Here is a 24,202-nt window from a genome sequence, read left to right as displayed (position 1 = left end):
CAAAATATGCAAGTTAACGTGGGTTTAGATTTTTGAGAAAAAATAGGAAGAAGAGTAGTTGAAAATCTGAATTACATAAAAGTAGGATGCAAAAAGAAATTTAATTTTTTCTATTTTTTTTTTGGTTTTTTGTTGAAAGGTTTTTTTTTAAGTTTTTCCACATGGCAGTCTCTGATTCGCCAGGCGACTTGCGCTTTAGTATATAAGGGATTGTATTTGTTCTTTTGTTCGTTTTTAAATACCTAAAGGAAAAGGTGGATGAGGAGTAACTCAAAACAGACATTGATATACGATCATCTGCATGAATTTCGATAATCATGTCGTTACTTTAGACTATTTCTACAACTCTGTGCGCTTGATTCATCCAGTGAGTGGTTGTTAGAAGTAGCCATATAGGCTTCCCTTGAGCAATCGTCTCCACTCTCTACTCGAGCCACCTGTTTCAAGCTCTGCTTAAGACTTGCTGGTCTCCTTATTGCTTCATCACTGATGTCATGGGATTAGCATGCTGCTGATAAGCTTCTAAACACCTGTAATCTCCGATCGAGCTTTGCAGACTTTAGAACCTTCGAAGATTGTGATGTGACCGTAATGAGAGGATGGGATTTTTTTTATTGCGGCATCCTGCACCGTGGAGAACCAAACGTACTTTGAATCTGCAAGAAGAACAATAAAGCTTTTCTATTGGTGGAGTGAGGCGAGTGAGTAGTGGCACCTAAGAGTCCATTGGGAGTTCGGGACGTTTCAGAGTGACCCACGCTTGAACTCTTGTAATATCACCTTTTTGAATCAACTAAGAAAACAGAGAAGCATAGCAGGATCCAATCATTCAAACGTAGCTTTACAACCAAAGCTACCAGCTTTAAAAACAAAAAAACGTTACCAGCTTTTCTCAGACCAACCGCAAACAAACACATAAAATCATATTATCTTATAAAAAGATGATATCATTTAAAATGTCACAAAAAGAATTTTCCAAGTCTCCAAATCTACACAACTCTCATGTGTCAAAAAGAGAATAACATTAGATTCCTAGGTTACTAAAATGCTGTTAGTGATCAATCCAAAGAGATTTAAAATAACAGAATGAGAGTGATTATGCTTACCTGATGAACAATATATCGTTGAAGATTAAGCCAATACATTTAACTGATATCGTAGAGCTACTTCTAATTCTCTTTCGAGCATCTGCTACCTCTGGATTTGCTTCCCTCGCGACCAAGCGTATCCAAGTAGATTCCTATTTGATAAAGAGTGTATCATTTAGAACAACTTTTCTTCTCGATCTTGTTGAATTTGTGCTGCTCATGGGTGAAAGATGTGATATTTATACTCACAGCTTCAGTCAGTTGGCTGGGAATCCAAAGAAGTTGATTAAATGCTCTAGAATGAAAGTAGTGGAGTAATCACCTTAAAGCTTGGATTTAAGGGATTTTAATGGAAGGTGGAGACGATGTTACGGTGAGTTGATAAATGCCTTTGTTTTCTGATCGAATAAATCGGCAAAAGGAAAGCGAGAAGACGACGAAGAAAAAACCTAAAGTACTTAACTGAGCTTAAGAATAAGTTTTAGAAAATCCCGACAGCAAGATGAGAATGAGTAAAGATAAAAGCCCATATAATTTCAGAATAAATGAAACGATGCGGATGAAGGGTGGACACGTGGCGCGACCGGACGAATTTCCTACATGGATTTCTATGTGGAGGGTCCAGGAGTGAGCTAAACTCTCTTTTATATAACTAGATTTTTCGGGTTTGTAAGCCCAATAAAAGTATCTGAGCAAATAAAATAGGCCGAAACTTTAAAAACTTTAGTCCGAATTATAATTCCTCTACAACGACTACAAGCTACACTCAGATACAGAATAGTACAACAAAAATTGATTCACTAAACAATACACGTGGACAACTATAGATGCATTAGTACACACTAGCAATATACACCTGTACGCAGATGATAATCATTTGGCCCATAAAAAATCTTTAAAAGAAAAAAAATGAGATATATATATATATACCTCTTAAACCCTATTCCTTGGCCCCTGCCTCTCTCTCTCTCTCTCTCAGTTTACCAAAACCCTAGTTTCGAAGCTTTACCACTCAGGTACCGATCTACTCCATTTTCTTCTCGATCTTCATTTTCGTACGCCTCATAATGCTTTTGATTTGTGTCTTTCATAATATTCCCGATTCGTCTTTAATGGATCGGGAGCTTTTATATACACTTTCCGTCTAGCTTGAATCTAGATCTGCAAGTTTTAGGATCTTGTTATTCTCGTTGTGGAATAGGTTTTTGAGATTTGGTTTGGGTTTGGGTTTGTGTGTGTAGAAATGGCTTTCTGCAAAAGTCTCGGTGGTCTATTGAGGCAAGGTGCGGTTTCTCAGACAGGGAATGTTCCCGTTCAGTCTATGCTCGGTTCTCTCCGGTACATGTCTACCAAGCTCTTTGTCGGTGGTAAATATCTTGTCTTTGTTCTTATGAAGATCGGAATGTTTTCTTTGTTTTGAAAATTGGTTTGACTCGTGTGGTGTTGATTGGTTCAGGTCTCTCATGGGGAACTGATGACCAGTCATTGAGGGAGGCTTTCTCCAACTTCGGTGAAGTGATCGATTGTAAGTAATGGTTCAACGTTGAAGATTATTGTTGCATTGGGTGAAAGTTTATTTTATACTCTTTGTTGTTGTCATTGTGCAGCTAAGGTCATTGTTGATAGGGAAACCGGAAGGTCAAGGGGGTTTGGATTTGTCAATTTCTCTGATGAGACTGCTGCTAATGCCGCAATTTCAGAGATGGACGGAAAGGTTTGTGTTTGAATGCTCAGTTAATAAACTTTCTAAATGATAATTATTTGTGTGTTTTCTATGGTTTAATGCTTTTGGGTTTTTTTATTTCCAGGAACTGAATGGACGCAACATCCGAGTGAATGTTGCTAACGATAGACCAAGTGCTCCCCGGGCTTATGGGGGTGGTGGCGGCTACGGAGGTGGTGGCGGCTACGGTGGAGGTGGTGGTGGCTATGGAGGAGGTGGTGATGGAGGCGGTTACTAAACAGAGGATCTTCTTGTGATAAGAAGAAATTGATCTTTCTGTTTGTTTTGGACCTTCGTTTGTTTTTTTTTATAATTTAAATCTAGTCTGGTGCTAGTACAAAACCTGAATGGGATTTGTTGAAACTCTAGTAGTCATTACTCTCTTATCTAAGAGACACCTTTTTCACTCAGTTTGTGTTAGCTTCAAATATTGCCCGTTGTTAACTCTTGACGAAATCTGAACTGAGAGTATGAGAAATTATCATCTATTTTAGAATTATACCCAACCCGACTTAAGATTTGTGTTCAACCATTTGATTTGACATCTAGAAAGGGCAAGGTGACGTGGTGTGAATTTTGTCTTTAGATTCAAACTTCAAAGAGAGCAAGCGAAGTCTTGGAAAAAGGGATCAAATGCTGGGAAGGGTCAAAAAGGTTAAAATATCCTATTATGGACCACATGTATTTTAGTTTAAAAATTAAAAGAAAAAAACGAAAATAAGGGAAAAAGGTAACCAAGAAATTTACAAACCCAACCACCAAAACCCATTAACCCGACCCAACTTCAAAACCCTAAATTCCCAATTTCATCTTTTCCTATTCACGATTTCAAACTCTCTCTCATAACCACCACGATTTCAAACTCCCATCTGTAATCAAACTCAGATTCAAGCACAATCATCTCAAAACAACAATCTCCATCTCCAAATTAGTATGTGCAATGTCGCCAAAAACTCGGCTCGCCGAGAAGAAAGAAAAAGCGGGAGCGTCAGAGAAGAAGAAGAACGCCGGCGTGAAAAAAAAGAAGCGGCAGCGAAAAGGAAAGCTGCCGTTAAGAAAAAGAAAGAAGCGGCAGCGAAAAGGAAAGTCGCCGTTAAGAAAAAGAAAAATGTGGCGAAGAGGAGTGAGACCACAGAGAAGAAGAGGAAGCGAGACAGTGGTCTGGATGGTGGGTCCTCGTCTAATCCAACCAAGAGGGCTCGAAACCGTGTGAGAGAAACCGCAGCATCTCCACTGGAACATCAAGGCGTTCATTCCCCCACACCAGCAGCAGAATTGCCTTCTCAGGGCAATAGTAAGGGTACACCACGCCCAGTGATTCCGAGTCAGCCACAAAAATCGCCAACACCAACTCATGCAGCGAGTGAGGCCGAGAATCCACAACAACCTCGAGTAACCTCAGGCTCTTCCACAAAGAGTCCTTCACATCGTGTAGACAAGCAGGACGGTGAGGAGATTGGATCTAACAATAGAGATTCAAACGCACTCGAGGTTGCCGTTGATAATGACGCGCCAAGAACGGTAAGCAAGTCAATTTAAAATGGTTTTAGAATTATTTACGATAGGGTTGAACTAAGAAATATGTAGTAATTATATAAGTAGTGTAACTAGTACAACTAAAAGAATAAAACTAGTTCAACTGGTAATAATATGTTGTAAACAGAATCAATGGAACTAGTATTAACTAGTACAACCACACTTCTTATAAATAATATAACTGGTACAACTATGAAAAGTATAATTAGTCTAACTAATACAACTGAGTATTGAATTACTAGTACAATTAAAAGAGTGAAAATGGTGCAACTAGTAATAATATGTTGTAAAGAGATTCAGGATAACTAGTAAAACCAATTTTCTTATAAGTAATATAACTGGTACAACTACGCTTTTTATACGTAGTCTGACTGGTATAACTAGAGAAGTATTTTGTATAACTATTTAATGAGATGGTGTTGTCATTGTATAACTAGGCTTGCTGGTAGAACTAGTAATATTATTTTTAATTTAATTAGTGTAACTGGTATAACTAAGTGATTTTGTGTTGTATAACTCAGTTATTTATTCAGTGTATTTTGTTTGTGCTTTTCAGGTTGAGAGGGATGATATGACCGTAGAAGCTGACAAACCTGCTGGTTTTTTCTTCAAACGGAGCGACTATGGAAAGGGTTGCAAGTTCTCCTAGAGGTGCCATCAACACGATTTTCTGAAGACGATTGAAAAACTTGAGATCTCAGAGAAGAATTGGTTTCAAGATCATCCTCAGTTCAAACATATATTCCACATGGACTGTACCCAAACAAGAAAAGTTATGGGATTGTGGATGTTGCTACTTCGTACTATGCATACAGGAAAGGGTCGACAAGCTTGGTTTGGGGTAAACGGTGTTCCAATTAGATACTCCATCAGGGAACATAGCCTCTTCTCTGGCTTATACTGCCACTCATATCCAGAAAACTATCTGAGCATAGAGCATGAAGTTTGCGAGAAAGCATTTTAAGGTGAAGAAGACAAAGGATGAGAAGGAAAAGGGTCTGCAAGTGACAGAAGTGGATGTCTTAGAGAAACTTCAGAAGATGAAGTTTGATGGTAGTGGCGATCGTCTGAGGATGACAGTTCTTTACCTTCTGGCTAGAGTTTTAAGAGGAATGTCAAAAGGAGGATACTTCATTGAGTATTTCATTCTCCAAGCAGCAGAAGATCTGGAGTTTTGCACCGAATTTCTATGGGACCGTTACACATTTGATGATTGCATGAAGGAGATTTTTCATGTGAGGGATCAGTTTCGTGATGGGATCCCAGAGAATGCACAGTGGGTATTTCCTAGGTTTATCAACCCTCTAGAGGTATAAGAATTTATTTTTTATAAGCATATTTGTTATAACATAACTAATGTGATTGTGTGAAATGATGTGCAGATATTAGCATTTGAATGTATCCTTGTCCTTAGAGAAAGATTCAGAGAGCCTGTTCCAAACTGTCTTGATGGTTGTCCAAGAATGTTCAAATGGAAGTTCAAGAGGACCGGAACAACATGATTTCCACTTGACATGATTTATCGGACGCTAGGAAACACAAAGGTAAAAGCTTATAATTTTTTTAAGTGTTGTTTATGTCATTTTCTTCAAGTTCATAGTTAATTAAACGTGTAATTTGTTGTTGGTCATATTTCAGGAGATTATCAGTATTTTGGAACCAGAAGGATATGAAGCAGACCTTTTGTATGAAATAATGGATGAAGGGACTTATGAAGACTTGGAGCTGATAGATGATTCGGATACGCCAGACATAGCTGTTGACAGTTGGAACAAGATCCTACTAGAACCAGGGAGTAAAATTTTCTGTCCAGATCTATTTGAGATGAATGTGAGAACCCGAGAGTAACAAGAGCAAGCAGGAGGCAGGGAAGGAGGCAATGCAAGGGGTGAGGCAGGAGGTGAGGCAGGAGGCGAGGCAGGATTTGAGGCAGGGGGCGAGGCAGGAGGCGAGGCAGGTCGTGAGAGTTTAAGAGAAGTAGAGTTTGGAGTTGAACAAAAGAATGGACGATGGATTTGCATTGAGAGACGAAACAATTCTTGCTAGAAGACTAAAGGAGTTGGAACAAGACAAGATTTAGAGAGAAAGTTGGTCATTCCAGTTTGGTGAAGCTGAAACCGGATATGCTTCAGGAGGCAGAAGAAGAGATAAAGATGGTGATGAAGAGGCTGAGATGCATGGTGATAAGGAGGGTGATGAAGAGGCTGAGAAGCAGGGCTTGGATGATTATGAGGCTGATAAGGAGGGTGAGGACAATGGTGACAAGGATGGTGATGAGGCAGACGCCGAGAAGGATGGTGATGAGGCAAAGGCTGAGAATGATGGTGAGACACAGATTGAGGCAGAGGCTGAGAAGGATGGTGAGAAAAATGTTGAGAAACAGATCGAGGCAGAGGCTGAGAAGTTGATGCAAGGTAAGTCATGATAACATATAAGTTCAAATTATATTTTTAATGATGATGATCTAAGTCAGGATGTACTTTTGTTCAATGTAGATACTGAAGAGAGATTTGATGATGATGGAGATTAGCAATCTATACTTCAAATTATGGCAGACACTGCAAAAAGATTTGAGAAGGCTTGCTTATATATGGTAATGTATAAGCAAGCTTTCAAATTATGGTAGACACTTCAATTACACTATTTTAAAATATATCCAATAAATTAATAAAATCAAGCTGCGATGAGCCCATAAGATGTTTTTAGCCCACACAAAATATTTATACAAAAGGGTCAGTACGGTAAGTGAGCATGGCCTAATTGTAGCATACTGAATGATAATTCAATGCTTTCTTTTTGTCTATTGGATTTATATACTTATTAATCCACTTTATACTATCTGTAATACAATAATCACTATTGCATACTATGCATGATTTAATACTTTTATCATATCTTTTTTTTACCAAACTCATCCTCCACAAAATGTATGTCTCAACCTAGTATTCCAAATAGGAGCTTCATTCTCCGTCCATGTATATGATATTTGTACTTTGTTTGAATTTTACGTCCATGTTTCTAATAAGTCTAACTAAGTCTACTTCAGATATCTCAATTTTCTCACCAAAAATTAAAACCTCCTGCAAAAACGTAAAATATATTTTTTTACCAAAATTGTAAAATCAGTTTTCCTCAAAACTCGCAAAATTCTACTAAAGCTGTAAAATAAATTTCTAGCAAAAGTCATAAAATCATGTTTTTTCGCTAAAACCGCAAAATCAATATTTTCGTTAGAACCGTCAAAACATTGTCTTCCACTAGAACCGTCAAAACATTGTTTTCTGCTAAAACAAAAATTAAGTTTTTTCGCCAAATCAATTTTTTTCACCGAAACCGCAAAATCAACGTTCTATAAATTGCAAATTTGAGTTTTTCAGCCAAAAAATTGTAAATTGAGTATTCCTGCAAAGTTTTTCAGTCAAAACCAACAAACAAATCTTTTTTTTTGTCGAAATCGTAAAAAATAAAAAATTTCCCTTGGTTTTCCGCCAAAACTTCAAAATGAGTTTTTTCGCAAAAATCGTAAAAAATAGGAATGTTTTGCCAAAATCACAAAACAAAGTTTGATTTGTATTTTGGACCTACCCATTGTAGCAAAGAGAAAAATATACCTTTATTATTCTATGTTTAAATCAAAGAGCTTAACTAGGTCTTGGAAAAAAATCCCAAACCAAAGACAAAAACTAGAACCCAAACAGAAATACTAAAACCATAACCAGACATAAACTCTCAAATACTCTAATGGTTCCTATATTTTTATATCTTAAATAATTGAACCTAACCAGAACCAAATCAAAAATTAAACGGCTACCTGAATATATTAAAAAAATAATTATATATACATTTAAGAAATATATATTTTATAATTTAAAAATCTATTAAAGCATACAAAATATTTGAAGAAAAAAGTTATTATAAAGTATCTAAACTATGGAAAGTATCTGAAAGTATCTGAATTATCTAAAGTAATATCCAAGAGTTTTAGTCCGAATCATCCTAGTTAATTATATTTACCCAAATGCCCAATATTTAACCCGAATTATCTGAATTGCCCAATATAACCGAACCAGAATCATAACCAAATGAGAATCAAAATTTTCCGGATATTTTCCTGTTCTAGTTTTACTATATGAACTGAACCCGAAACTACCCAAACTGAATCCGACCGAAAATAAGTCATGTATTAACGGGATCCTCTAATCCTCTATTCAAATTACTCGATACCCGAAATACCTAAAACATCTAACTCGAACCCGATACCCGAAATACCAAAAAGAATAAACAATGTGGGCTAACCTTTCATCCTCCACGTTGTTTAATATCTAAATCTGGATTGTAGGACTTTGTGGACCATCCACCAATTATTTTCAAAGGAGATTGTTGAAGAGTCAAGCTTTCTATTTTCTCCCATAAATGTAGTAAGAGATAACTCATAAGCATCACTCTTTCACAGGAGTAGAAAAAAAAACAAAGAGGAAAAATATAATGCATTCTTGCATTGATACGAAGATGATAATATGGAGCTTGTGTTTCCTGTTCTCCCTTTCTGATTTAATACTTGTTTTCGCTTCTTCTGCTAAGCATTTGTGTCCTCCAGACCAAAGAGATGCTCTATGGGAGTTCAAGAGTGAATTCTCTGTCCAAGAGTTAGATTCCTCTTGGTGGGAGTCTGATTTGAAGACAGAGAGGTGGAGGAACAACACTGATTGTTGTGCATGGGATGGTATCTCATGTGATTCTAAGACAGGTACGGTGGTGGAGTTGGACCTGTGGGGCAGTTCCCTCAACGGGCCTTTGAGATCTAATAGTAGCCTTTTTAGACTACAACACCTTCAGAGTCTTAATCTTAGCTCCAACAATCTTCCGGGCATTCTACCAGATTCCATTGGAAACCTCAAATATTTAAGGGTTTTGAAGCTTCGCTACTGCAATTTCTTTGGAAAAATTCCTTCTTCGCTCGGAAATCTTTCTTACCTCACTGATCTTGATCTTTCTGTTAATCAATTCTCCGGAGAGCTACCAGATTCAATGGGCAACCTAAACCGACTATCAGAGTTGCAACTAAGATATAACAATCTTGGTGGGAACTTTCCTGCTGTTCTACTCAATCTAAGCGAGCTCACTCAGATAAGCCTAAGTTACAACAAGTTCAAAGGTATGCTCCCATCTAACATGAGTAGCCTCACCAATCTGGAGTATTTAGATATAAATGGAAATTTATTTTATGGATCTTTACCGTCACCTCTGTTTATGATCCCTTCCTTGATTCAACTTAATTTGGAAGGAAACAGCTTCAGTGGTCCTATTGAGATTAAGAATATTTCTTCACCTTCTAATATTGAAGTTTTGTCTCTTGGAGAAAACAATTTCGATGCGCCAATCCAAGGATCTTTGTCAAAACTTGCCGGGCTCCGAACTCTTGAACTCAACTATATGAATACAAGAATCATGGTTGACTTGAGTTATCTCTCACATCTTAAGTCGCTTAGCTATCTAGACCTTTCAGGGAATGATTTGAAGTTCAGCTCAACTCTCCGTCTTCCCTATTTAGGTTTCTTGTATTTATCATCCTGTAATATCGTTGAGTTTCCCAAGTTCCTACAAAGCCAAACCAGATTGCTGTTATTAGACATTTCTGTCAATCAAATTGAAGGCAAAGTACCAGAGTGGTTTTGGAGATTGGAAATACCGCATGTTAACATCTCTCAGAACTACTTAAGCGGTTTTGATGGATCTGCCGACGTTATTCAAAGAACCGGGGGAGTAGTTACGCTTGATATAAGCTCAAACGCTTTCCGAGAACCGTTTCCTTTGTTACCGAACTCTACAAACTACTTATTTGGCTCTGACAATCTATTTTCGGGAGAGATTCCAAGGACGATATGTGACTTAGTTTATCTCGAAAGACTTGTTTTATCCAACAACAACTTTAGTGGCTCCATCCCTCCTTGTTTGAGTACTTATCTTTCGGTCTTGCATCTTCGGAATAACAGCATCTCTAGTGTTATTCCTGAAGATTTTATCAGTAATATGCTGATATCACTTGATCTTGGTTACAACAGGTTATCAGGAGGACTGCCCAAGTCTCTGATTAACTGCACTCGTGGAAGAGAACAGAATCAGCGACACCTTTCCATTCTGGTTGAGAGTGTTGCCTAATCTAGAGATTCTTGTCCTTCGTTCTAACGAATTCCACGGACCAATAAGTTCTTTCAGTCTCCCCAAGCTGCGAATCTTTGACATTTCGAGAAATAGGTTCACTGGGGTCTTGCAATCAGATTTCTTTGCTGGTTGGGGCGCAATGTCATTACCGGTTGTATACTTCGAAGGTGATTCGCAGTATAGGTTTTCAGGAGTTGGCAAACCGTACTATCAGGCGTCCGTTGCTCTGACAAACAAGGGATCGAATATGAAGCTGGTTGGGAGTGGTTTCACAATCTACAAAACCATCGATATCTCTGGAAACAGATTCCAAGGAGGCATTCCCGAATCCATCGGTTTACTGAAGGAACTGATTGTGCTCAACATGTCAAACAACGCTTTCACAGGCCGTATTCCACCCTCTTTGTCAAATATAACAAGTCTTCAGTCATTGGATCTATCTCAAAACCAATTATCAGGTAAAATCCCACCGGAGATCGCGAAACTCACTTTTCTGGCGTGGATGAATTTCTTATACAACAGGCTTGAAGGTCCAATACCACAAGGCACTCAAATTCAAAGCCAGAATATTTCTTCATTCGCTGAGAATCCTGAGCTGTGCGGTGTTCCTCTCCAAAAAACTTGCGGTGGAGGAGAAGGAGCAATAAATCAAGAGCAAGAAGATGAAGATGAAGAAAAAGATCAAGTGTTGAGCTGGACTGCTGCTGCAATAGCCTATCTACCTGGTGTATTCTGTGGATTCACCCTCGGCCATATTCTTACTTCATATAGACATGGCTGGTTCATGAGAATCTAATACTATTTTGCATCACACAAGCATCTGTTGTCTGATATCTAGTCTTCATGCGTTTTTAAATTAATATGGTAACTCTTTTGTTGTATTGTTTTGCCACTATTATTGTGAGAATCTGTGTGCTTTGGTGGGCTTAGTTTTCTATTTCCCTTTATGTGTTTGTGCTCGGGTTAAGCCGACGCATCTCAACGGTTCGAGATCCAAAGTGTAGTTCGCTATCTCATTGATTCAATAAAGTGTTTGGAGTGTTGTGATTGAGTTGTTACAAGAGAATCGATAGGTAAAACTCTATCAATTGGTGCGGTGAGCCATTCGATTGCTGCGACGGTGAAGTTGAGCTCGGATCCTATCTAACGCAAGAAGATCCGATCGTTGGTGATTTGTTGTTTGGAGGATCGCTGAAGCTGAAGCTGATATCGCGACGATGAGAGAATCGAAGAATCGCGTGGTGACGTCGGGAGCAGAATCAGTAGCTACGGAGAGTATAGAGATCCGAATCTTCACCGAAGATGATTTGCGATCATGGATTTCTTGGTTGGAGAAGTTCTTTGTGCGAGAGGATTTCACGGATGATGATGATAAGCTTAATTTCGCTCAAAGCTTCATGGATGGTGAAGCTATATCGTGGTTCCAGTGGAGACAATCATTGTGGTTGTTTAACAGTTGGGAGGCACTGAAGAAATCTTTGTGGTTGCGGTTTGGAAGCGATGATGATCCGGAGAATATAAAGTACAATATGGAAATTGAGAAAGGTTTGGAACAATTGCGAAGCTCTCGTTCTTGGACTGAATCAAAAGGCAAACGAGTTTCCAAATCTTCCAATCTTCATCCTCAGGATATGCCAAAGTTTGACGGTGACATGCCTTATGGTTGGATATCTCGAGTAGAACGAATCTTCAGATCTTTCCAAGTTAGCGAAGAGGACAAGCTTGAATTTGTGTCTGCGAGCTTAGAAGGAGTTGCATTGGATTGGTATACTAAGGAGGTGACAGAGGGTGCTTTTATGGATTGGTCAAATTTTAAGAAGAGATTACTTGCTCACCTTTCTCCAACCAAGCGTAGTTTCCAGTCAGACGTGATACTGACGGAGGAAACAGTGTCTATGAGTGCTAAGACAGAATTGAGTTGTGAGAAAGTGTTATCTGACACCTTTGGGACTGAATCACATTTACCTACTTGTGTTCTGCCACTTGGACCAGTAGAAAGTACAACGTTTGAGAAACTTCAGGTTCAAACAGAGGATGAATTTACACCACCATCCCTCGATTTTGAGTCCATACCTTATGTATCCAAGCTGGTAAACAAAAAGTTTCTTCGAGACAAAACAAGAAAGCAGACGCGGAAGCAACGTTTGTTTCCAAAATCTTGGCGGTTTAAATATAAGAAGAAGATGAAGTTGAGTATAAGCAGTGCGCTTCTGGGTTTAGCAATGGTGAATGATATGAGATTTGGTTGGCTGCACAAAAGAAAGAAACTTTTGTTGTTGAAGCACAAGCTGAGAATGGATGACATACTTTGGGAGAAGATTAATGGAAGGGGTTCTGTTGCCAACGATGTTTCAGAGGCTGCTGCTTTGGTGTGTATTACCGGTAACGGTGAGAATGAGAATGCGGATGTTAGTCTCAGACAGACAGAAAGTGAGCCAACTGTGTTGAAGTTTTTTTGTGTACATCAACGGTGTGATCAAAATTCTATAAGGGTTACAAGTAAGAAGAAGAACAAGAGGTATCTTAAGACTTGGCATTTCAAATACAAAGATGAGGAAACAAATTTTCAAAATGTGGAGATGACCAAGGGAATGGTTTCTGCTACTTTTGAGATCTTTGATGCCTTGTCGAGTATTGTTAGAAACGATGGTGCTGCTGTGCATTTCAAATACAAGGATGAGAGAAAGAATGTTTTACAGGTGGAGAAATACAAAGTAATGGGCTCAGTTATGCAGGAGAGTTCTAATTCCTTGGTGAGTATTACCAATAAAGATGATCGTGGTGTGAGCAAGAGAACATATGTTAGGCTAAGAAAGGCAGATGATGAGGTTCCTGATGGGAGGTTGATTCGTAGACAGAAGACCAGAAAATCTTGCAGGACTTCACAACAAAAAAAATTGTGGTAAACAGAGGATCACAGTGAATGACGCCTTGAATTCAATAATGGAGCTGACTTCAGAACTTTTCAGCTGTGGCACAACCACCTACTCAGTAGTTTGTGTGACATCTTCTGCTGATACTGAATCCAGTCATATGGTACTTGTTGAGCACTGTACAAGGTCTTCCAAAGTCTCTTCTGTCGTAGCTTCCACCACTGAAAAGAGGAGACAGATGCATGATTATGTAACTGGCTTATCAGGCAATGCTACGTTAGAAACTGTCTTGACGTTGCTGTCTCAGTTCATAAAAGAAGATGTACAGAAGACAAAATTGTGCAAAGATTGGGGATTTAAGTACAAAGCTACAGCAGGGCACAGTGACAGAAGTTGTTTTTGGGGGAAGAATAAATCTGAGATATTTCAGACTTTTTCAGCTTTTGATCTGTTTCTTCTGGTCTGTCTGCAGTCTCAGACCATGTCTGGTAATTCTAGTTGGGAGCAGTCAAGCAATAAGGTGATGTTGATGCAGTTTTCAAATGGGAACAAGCCTATGCAAACATGTGTTGAAAGTCTGTTACATTTGCAAGAACAACGAAGACATAAGCAGAGAAAGTGTATTAAGACTTGGATGCTTAAGTATAAATTCCAAGACACACTTCTCGTAGGGTTGAAGAACAAGTCACAGGAAGCTTTAGGCAGATTGGTGATGGGATGTTTGCCGAAAGATACTGGGAAGAAAAGAAGCTTCTCAGTGCAGGCAGAAGAGAGTTTGCTAAATACACTTGTTTGGCAACGACACTCATGGTACAGGCTGTGGTTCACCAACTTGCAAACCAGATCATATACTGCGAGCATTTTCAGGTCTTTGGTTCTGTCAATAGCTCAGACTATACTGCACAAAGTTCACAAAGTTTGGCACCGGTGGAAGAACAACATCTCTCTTCTTTGTGAGTGCACTGTTCTTTTCAGTCATGGCAGCACAACCTTAAGAGATGTTTGCCGTGTTTCATACCCAAGCTTGAGGGCAAGCTTGTCAAAAGGAGGGGGGTATTGATAAGCTTGCAGTAGCTCTATTTGCTGAGCTGGCATTTGAAGAGATACTCTAACTGTCCCAGAGTCTTTGCCGTTGCACGAGCCAGCAAGTATAAATATACAGAATCGTCCTTTCCGAAAAGGGCAGCTTTGGATTTAGAATTGAGTCGCGAGACTTGAGTGAGAGCAGCTGGGTTAAGCCAGTGTTCTTGAGGAGATTGTGCTCGGGTTAAGCCGACGCATCTCAACGGTTCGAGATCCAAAGTGTAGTTCGCTATCTCATTGATTCAATAAAGTGTTTGGAGTGTTGTGATTGAGTTGTTACAAGAGAATCGATAGGTAAAACTCTATCATCTTGTCGCAGGGACACCTGGCCTGAAGTAATGCAAGTCATGTTTTAAGTCGGTATAAATCAATTGTTTCTTCATTTTCAGATTTCTTATGTTGTTTCGAATCAACCTGATAGATATATCAGAATGCGTATTACCGCAAGAAGAAAAACCAGAGTGACTTGGGAGATAACAATGACATGGCAAGCCGTTGGAAGTTAATTCAAACATTTAAAAGAGAAAAGGAGAGCTTCTGTTTAACTCTGGCCAACACCTTAAACTACTAAACAACTGAAAAGATTCTTAGGGCTGGTGGATTACCGAAGGTTTATATAGAATTATGGAATCATTGCCGGGCCATTGACCAATCTTTTGAAGAAAGACCAGTTCTCATGGTCTATGGAGTCACAAACAGCCTATGAAAAATAGAAATATGCTATGGTCCGTGCTCTAGTATTGGCCTTACCAGATTTTCAACCAGTGTTCGTAGTGCAGTCGGATGCTTCAGGTTTAAGTTTAGGAGCCGTTTTGATGCAGGACAAGAATTCAATAACATACTTCAGCCACGCGTTGACAGCTAGAGAACAACTGAAACAAACATACGAAAGAGAATTAATGCCACTGGATTTCGGGAAACTCACTTTTCTGGCGTGGATGAATTTCTCCTACAACAGGTTTGAAGGTCCAGTACCACAAGGAACTCAAATTCAAAGCCAGGTATGTGACACCCGTCACCTCCTATATGGTCATCCCCGACGCGTCATCATAGAACAATGTGACATTCGTCTCTCCCTTGCTGAAGAAGACGGGCCACCAACAATATCTCAAAATATAAAAGTTTATAAACTCAACTACACTCAACCAAGACCAAACAAAATCCAAAAGAAAAGTCAAGTAGAACCAAGTCCATCCAAATATAAAATAATTGTTTGTCTCATTTGAAATGGGGAAGAGAGAGGGGTGAGCAACAGGAGAATCGCTCATTGTATGTGATGCTATCCCCAAGTCCATGGACCCGGACATAGCACTCTGAATAAATATAATTTTATTCTAATACATGACAAACACGGTACCTAAAGTACCCAAGCAACAAGCAATGATCCTAGCGAGGTGTGCACTCGCTGCCCACTAACAGGCCAAAATAAAAAAGAAAACAACATTCGAGATAGTGCTCGGACACCACCCGTAAATGATTTATCGACCCTCCAACTATGGCCCAACCGGTCGACTAAACCTGGCCGTAACCTCCAAAAAATCTAACATACAGAAGCACCTCTCACTCTGTAGTCGTCTTAAATAATTCTAACTAAGAATTTACAATAAGTGAAGCAAACAATATTGAATGTAACACCCTAGTTCCGGTTTAAGCAAAGAACCTAAATAACTAAGCGCGCAATGACTCCAATCAAGACGCAAGACATACTCGATTCATAGAGTCGGAACATATAAAAACTAAACTATATTTGTTCAAAATTCTAAGCCGTGTACGAGAAGTTCGAAAATAGCTCTCACCTTAGCAATATGGAAAAGTGGTGTCTATGAACTCCAGCTGCTCAAATAGACTCCAAATCTGAAATCAGGGCGAAACGCCTTTCGAACGGTTGAAAACGGATAAACGAAAGTCTGGTCTAAAAGTCAACCTGCCTGGTCAAATGTCAACCTTTGACCACATTGGAATTGATTTAAACCGACTGGTTTGACATAACTGGATTCCAATTAATTTTTAACCGACCGGTTTAAACTAACCGAAATTAAATTAATGAACCAAACCAACTTGACCGGTCAACGAGTCACCGGCGGCGGCGAGGCGGTGGTCTGATGGCGGCAAAGCGGTGGCGAGCGGCGGCTGACGACAGTCCGGCAACGGCAAGGCGGTGGTCCGGCGGTGGCGAGGTGATGGTCCGGCAACTTGTGTGGCTCACGCACAGGCGGAGGGAAAACTTCTGGAGGCCCTAGCGACTTCGTCCAAGCTCCGATTGAGGCGTGGTCGGTGGCTACGGCTTTGTCTCGTCGAGAGGAACACATTGGTGCATATGCGAGATTCACAACGGTTAGACAGATATTGACGATTTACTAAACGGACGAAACTAAGCTTAATTGCATGGCGGTTTTCCGGCGGTTTCTTGGGGTGGGATTGGCAGTGATGAGCTTAACGTGGTCTCAGCTTGCTTTGGCTCCCACGGCGAGTCCTGTTGGCTCAGTCTACAAAAACTCCACATTCCTATTTCTTAATACTCTCTTTTTGATTTATTATTTTTGGAACTATGAGGACAAAACAAAGATGATGGTGGGCTGGAGGAATGGGTATTTATAGAAAATACTCGGGCCTTCGAGAATAGGCTTGGGCCTTGACGGGCCAAGATTTTCAAGTCTAAAATTTGGGTCGTTATAATTCTTCCCCACTAGTAAAGAATTCATCCCTGAATTCAAATCTGAGCTGACTGTCCAATATCATTGCAACAAAACTCTGAATAATAAATCTGCTCGATCTGTGGAGTCTCCTCCTGAATCCCATCTCTCTCACAACAAACTCTGACAAACACGGTCGACATTCCTTGAACTGCTTTCAGTTGATGATCCAAAATCTCTACAGGCTAACACGGTACAACAAATTTTTACCAAGGCCATTTGGCGGCTGATGCAAAATGAATTATGGCACTCTTACAATCTTTCTCAAAATAGACACATGAAACACGTCATGGAGGTCTAATAACTCTGCTGATGAATCAAATCTATAAACAGCTGCTCCAATCCGCTCCACAATAGAATATGGTCTCATAAACCTCAGTTTAAGCTTCTTTAGCTTTCAAGTCTTAGATCCTCCCTGAAATGTCTTTATTTTCAGGTTTACTCGATCCCCTGAAACTCCAATCCTTACGACGTTTAGCTGCATAACTCCTCTAACTGCCATGGGCTTCTTAAAGCCAAAATTTGAACATGTCAATTTGCTCTACCGTCTCTTGAACCATTGATGATTCTATCTCACGTCACTCCCCCACTTTGGTCCAACAAAGTGGTATACAACAATGCCTACCATAAAGAACCTCATATGGTGCCATCTCAATACATGAATGATAGCTGTCAAGGTAGGAAACTCTGCTAGAGGTAGATGCTTTGCTAGCTTCTTTTTCACTGTAAAACGTAATCTTTGAGCATATCCTCTAAAGTCTGAATAGTCCTCTATGGTTGACCATCTGTCTACTGATGATAATTGTACTCATGCAGGTCTTTGTCTCAAGTGCCTTCTGAAATACTCTCCAAAATGCAGACGTGAACTCATATTTCGATCCGATACAATGCTGATAGTAACTCCGTGCAACCTCACAATCTCCCCAATATAAGTCTGTGTCAACTGATCAGCTCGGTCTGCCATCTCAATTACTAGGAATTAAGATGATTTGGTAAATCTATCCATGGCTACCCATGTGGCATCCTTTCGACATGTGGTGATCGACAATCCAACAATAACATCCAGGATCACCATGCCTCATTTCCACTCTCGCAAAAGAAAACTCAACAATAACCTAATAGGTACCCGATCCTCAGACATAACTATCTGACATGCCTGACACCACGATGCAGTGTAGCTACAATCTTTATCATACTAGGCCAATGATAGTAGGACTTCCTATCTTGTACCTCTTAGTTTTTCTCGGGTGGATAGATAAATACAAGTGGTGTGTTTGCTGTAAGATCCCTTTTCCAACAGCTTATCGTCCAACACACAAACTCGGTTTTGGTACAGGTACATGTACATCTTGCTCAAAACTGTATGACATCAAATACTCCCAATCTCGATCTGCTTAACCTAAGCCAAAACCCTATCCTATGCTTGGTGTATCCTGCATAGCAAATCTGCCTGCTCCAAAGCCTCAAGGCCATCTGTCTCTCCCTCGACAGTAATGACACACAATCTGAGACTAGCAAGTGTCCTAGTAAACTAATAAACCTCTTTGGTTCCCGATACGTCGACCATGTGCCTACTTAAGGCATCTGCCACCTGGTTGGCCAATTCTAGATGATAAGTGATATCCAAACCGTAGTCTCTGTCAACTCGATTCATCTACACTGCCAAGTGAAATCTTTAATGAGTGAAGATAAATATCAGACTCTAATGATCCCATAGAATATGGACTTCCTTCCCGTACAATTACGATCTCCAAAACTATAACACAAATACCACTATAGCGTCTCTGGCTTGATGCATAAGCAATGACCTGATCTTCCTACATCAATCCACAATCCAAGCCAATATATGACACATCTTAATAAACCTCGTCCTTTGTAGAACCAAAAATGGTGTCTTTGTCAGCTATGCTTCAATTCAATGAACTCCTTGAACAAAAACTTTTCCAATCACACTTATACTTTTGCATGTAAACCGCGTCTCAACATTACTATACTGGCAAAACCCTTGATAAACTTCCAGTGGTACCCTGCTAACCCAAAAACTATGGATCGCAGTAGCGCTCTTAGGTGTCGGCCTCTCCAAAATTGTATTAATCTTCTCTGGATCCATCGAACTTCTGCTTCCAAAACCCCGTTGCCCAAAAATCAACCCTTTCCTCTGCCAGAAGTTATACTTCCTTAACTTAGCGGACAACTGATGCTCTCAAAACTGTCCCAACACAATCCGCAAATGCTTACCTTGCTCTTTTCAATTCCAAGAATAAATCAAGATGTCATCGATGAATACAATCGTGCACTTATCCAAGTGTTCACGACAACGTCATTCATATGCTTTACGAATGCTAACGGTGCATTCGTCGAGCCAAATAGTATCACTACAACTCATAATATCCATCCCATATATAGAAATTCGCAATCTGTATGTACTCCTCAGCTATAGCAATCTGATGGTGTCTTGACCCTTGGACAACCTTCGAGAACTATGAAGCTCCCTCCATCTAATCCAACAACTCATCAATATGATGGTTACCATGCTCAAGTCTATGTAGTTGATACAAAGACTGAAAATCCTATCTTTCTTCTTTACAAACAATAATAATGCTCCCCATAGTGAAGTACTCGTTCTGATAAAACTCTTGTCTGATGAATCTTCCATATGCTCTTTCAGCTCGACCATCTCTGCTGGCGCTAATTGGTATAGAACTCTTGAAAACGGTGATGTCCTTGGTTCCAACTCAATCGTAAGAACGTCTCCTGTGTCTGGTGATGGCCATTCTAAAGGCCACAAGTATATCCTCATAATTTGCAGTAATTGGAAGATCCTACAACTCATGTTGTCCATCATCCATAACCATTGAAATGGTCGCCAAAAATTCCACTACTCCTACATCCAATAACTCATAAGCATGTAGCATGCACGCAATAAAAACTTCCATCTGTTCCAGAAATATGAACTCTTGCCCTCAGGCAATCCAACACTACTCAATGTCGTGACAGCCAATCCATTCCAAGGATGACATCGTAAAAATGTAGCTCCATCTTTGAAGAGAATCCAAACAAATCGGCCCTCCAAGCATAACTGGTATACCGTGATGAATATAAATAGCTCCCACTTCCTATGCCATCTGTCCAAACTGACACATCTCTGAAACGGTCAACAATGCCAAAAACTGGCAAACAAAACCAAGCGTAACTCCAATATCAACACAACGCAAGCTTCTGCACCCCCAATCCAAAAGATTCCCACATATTTACAAACTAAACATACCTCTAAAATAGTGAATATACTAATACACACATATAACACATGCCAACTAATGGCTCACATCTCATACCACATAATTTCCTGTATCAAAACTCGTGGAGCGACGTCTTGAAGTTGGGTGGCGACAACAACATCATGTATCTACTCTTGGATAACCTCGGAACAATGACAGAAGAAACTGATAAACTCCTGAGCAATCTGACAAACTGAGACATTGCCCAACAGGTGAACATCTGGCTGGGACCCTGTTATTCGAAGGACGAATGATGTCATACAAAATTTCTAAATTATACATATTTTTTTTAAACATTGAAAACCAATGAAAATTGAATCCCCTAATCATCATCCCGGGTCAGAACCGGGACAGAACCCCGCTCTTATACCAAAATTGTGACACTTGTCACCTCCTATATGGAGGACAGAGTGTCATTCTCGACGCATCATCATACAACAATGTGACACCCGTCTCTTCCTCGCTGAAGAAGACGGGCCACCAACAATATCTCGAAATATAAAACCCATAAACCTAACTACACTCACCCAAGCCCAATAAAATCCGAAAGAAAAGTCCAGTAGCACCAAGTTCGTCCAACAAGAGAGTCGCTCAGTGAGGTATGGGATGCTACCCCGAACTCCATGGACCCGAGTATATTTTAAATCTAACACATGACAAAGACGGTACCTAAAGTACCCAAGCAATAAGCAATGGTCCTAGCGAGATGTGCACTCGCTGCCCACTAACAGAACAAAAAAATCAACCACTCGAGATAGTGCTTGGACACCGCCCGTAGATGATTTATCGACCCTCCAGCAACGGCCCAACCGGTCGACTAAAGCTGGTTGTAGCCTCCAAACAATCCGGTGTACAGAAGCACATCTCACTCTGTATCTGTCTCAAACAATTCTAACTAAGAATTTACATTAAGTGAAGCAAACAATATTGTATCATCTAACACCCTAGTTCTGGTTTAAGCAAAGAACCTAGAAGTAGAGCTAGAGAGAGAGAGAACCTGAGACACGGAGAAGAATGGAGAAAACGAGGCGGAGTGGATTATTTATAAGAGAGACGACGCTAATCTCTAAGAATGTCAACATTAGGTCTAATGAGGCCTTTTGGGCCTAGAAACTTTCAAAAGTCCCACCCATTACTCGCGACGTTTCGGCTTCTCAGAGAGACCAGGAGGAGGCCCGGTTGAAATCGAACTGGTTATTCTGCAAAAACCAACCTCAAAACTGAGTCAAACCCGAATCATCGGTTCAAGTGCCTAACCAGGTCTCAAGAGAACTTCACGGTCCCAGAGTCAAAGACTACCTGAGAGGACGACAGAATGGTCTTACTCTTTGACCAATGTCGAGAAACCGATGAACGTCTCTGTCTCTACAAACGAAGAACCGCTCTCATCCGACTTTCGGTCCAAATCATGTATCTTCATAAACCTTACCCCACAAATTCATTTGAGAATGACTACGCTTCTCAAGTGAACTGGGTGGTTATTGTAGGAGATGCATTGTGTCCCTCCACAAGGCCCATAAGATAGATGATTTGGCCTGGCAAGACAGCCCAAGACGTATGCTTAAGGAAACTGCTTATGGATTACGGCTAAATGTGCAGTCTCGGCTCCTGACCACTTATCTCGGCTCCATGAACTACCGGCGTCGACTAAGCTGTAAGGCTGATTACTCTGGCATTTTATCAGGCCCGAGGAAAGCTAAAGCCCATTACTACAAGATGATCTAGGGTAGACGGGAGAAGGGAGCTCGATTTTAAAAGGTGAAGGAGGGGTGACGAGAAGAGGGATCCAAACCTTTCACACACACTTACTTGGCGGTTAGAAACTAGGGTTTTACTCTTTTACTTTCTTGCCAACTTGAAATTTCCCGGCCGAGCTCTCCGAGCACCGGCTTACTCTTTCTCTTATTTTCTTACTTGTAATCAAACCATTTACTGATCTAATAAAACGTCTTTGAACTAACCCACCGACGAGTCTCGTCTCTTTTACTTGTTTCCTACCGAACTTGGTTCAAACATTGAAGAACATTCCTATCACATCTCCAAAACCCCTTGCCTTGAGAATCCATATGTTAATCTTGCAATTCTTATTTAATCATCATCCTAGCTGTATCTCCCTGATCCCCTCGAATCTCAATCACCTCGTCATATGAAACACAATCTTCTCTTTACTACAGTAAAATTGGAAATCGATCGATTTGATTTCCAAAGATTCAACCTTGCTTGACTGTATATTCTTTGATTGACCATCCTAATCATATCTTTATCTAAACTGATTCTTTCCGCAATTCACTTCATGAATACAATCCTGATGAAAATCGTTGTTGCAAGTCTTCAATCCCCAATCAACATTTTTTTAGTTTTTAATATAAAAATGACTTTTAATTTTTTATAGAGAAAAATTATGAACAAAAAATAGTCATTTTATATAAATTTTTTTTTTTAAATATTCATTTAAAAATTAAAAACAAAAGCAATCATTTTATAAAAATAAAATGTAAAACAAAGTAACCATTTTATACTTTAATTTTATAAATAAAATTAACCAAAAAGAAATCAAAATGAGTAACTTTTATCTTATATAAAAGTTATATCTTTGTTGTATAATAACATTCACGTCAGCAAAATTAAATGATGTGTCATCAATGTTTGCAAAAAAATTTGATAAAATGTCATTTAATGTGGTGAATGGTGAGTGAGGTATGATTTCACCAAAAAAAAATTAAAAAATATGGATGATACTAATCATATGGTAATACCTTGGACACGTTTGATCATTTCCCACAAACAATCATGACTTCTTTGTCAATAATTTTTAAAAAGATGTCTTGCTCCAACCTCAAACACACACTTATTGTTGTAAGTGCCTTCACTTGCAAGTACCCAATGAAAAATGAAAAATGAAAAAATAGATGACGTTGTTGATTATAGCTATGGACAAAAGTGAAACGCAACTTTTTATAATTCCATCGCGCAATAAAGTCCACGTCACACACTTATATACCACATACTTATTCATAGAGTATGAAACTTATATTAGTGAAAAATAGTATGAAACTTATATTAGTGTTGATAAACATATAGTATACAAAATTAATAAATTGGAACATTGAATACAAATGAATATACAAATGAATTAAAAGATAATATATAGTATAGTACAAGTTAATGAATTGTCAAACAATTATGTAAAGTAATTAATTTATTTTAAATAATAAACTTAATCCCCAAACCTCACTCTACCGTCAAAATACCAAATCCTAAACCTTAATCATTAAACTCTATGTTCAACTATAAACTTTAAACTTAAATATAAACCTTAAATTTAAATATCAAAATAAAAAATAGTATATAATAGTATGTAATGTTAAACTATACTATAGAATTATAAATTATAAATTATAGAATAGACATGCGAACTAGAAAGTGATAACAGTGAATTTGCCAAATAATCAAAGTTACGAAGGAGAAGACAGTGGCAACGGTCAAACAATTGATGGTTGTGGTGGCGCTAATGTTCAAGGTGAAATTACAATAAACATAATAAATATTGTGTTACCTTCATATTCTATATTTTAATAATAGAAGACAACATTATAATTTGAAAAATTATTTATAATTGAAGCTATAAGTACATTGAACATGATAATAAATTGACAAACAAATATTATAAAAATTAATAATTTGGAACATTGTATATAAATAAATATGTATATACATTGGAACATGTAAGATAGTATAGTACAAGTTACTGATATTATCAAATGAT

The 24,202-nt window shown here is 39.0% G+C and overlaps 2 protein-coding genes and 1 pseudogene across 2 annotated transcripts; all 3 read left to right on the top strand.

Moving 5' to 3' along the window:
- Positions 1-1,990: 1,990 nt before the first annotated feature.
- Positions 1,991-3,221, top strand: LOC106399701 (glycine-rich RNA-binding protein 2, mitochondrial). Its single transcript, XM_013840159.3, has 5 exons — positions 1,991-2,104; positions 2,330-2,455; positions 2,545-2,613; positions 2,696-2,802; positions 2,897-3,221. Exons 2-5 carry the CDS (start codon positions 2,332-2,334, stop codon positions 3,047-3,049), a joined length of 453 nt encoding a protein of 150 aa, XP_013695613.1. The 5' UTR covers positions 1,991-2,104; positions 2,330-2,331; the 3' UTR covers positions 3,050-3,221.
- A 237-nt stretch (positions 3,222-3,458) lies between these two features.
- Positions 3,459-21,166, top strand: LOC106441754 (annotated as a pseudogene).
- LOC106413269 (neuromodulin-like) lies at positions 3,745-4,996 on the top strand. The gene is made up of 2 exons (XM_013854074.2): positions 3,745-4,332; positions 4,904-4,996. The coding sequence occupies exons 1-2, from the start codon at positions 3,745-3,747 to the stop codon at positions 4,994-4,996; spliced, it is 681 nt and encodes a 226-aa protein (XP_013709528.2).
- Positions 21,167-24,202: the final 3,036 nt, after the last annotated feature.

Source organism: Brassica napus, chromosome A8 (assembly GCF_020379485.1).
Source record: "Brassica napus cultivar Da-Ae chromosome A8, Da-Ae, whole genome shotgun sequence".
In the NCBI taxonomy this organism is placed as follows: domain Eukaryota; kingdom Viridiplantae; phylum Streptophyta; class Magnoliopsida; order Brassicales; family Brassicaceae; genus Brassica; species Brassica napus.
The sequence above is the reverse complement of the archived record's forward strand: the minus strand, read 5'-3'. Positions and strand labels throughout refer to the sequence as shown.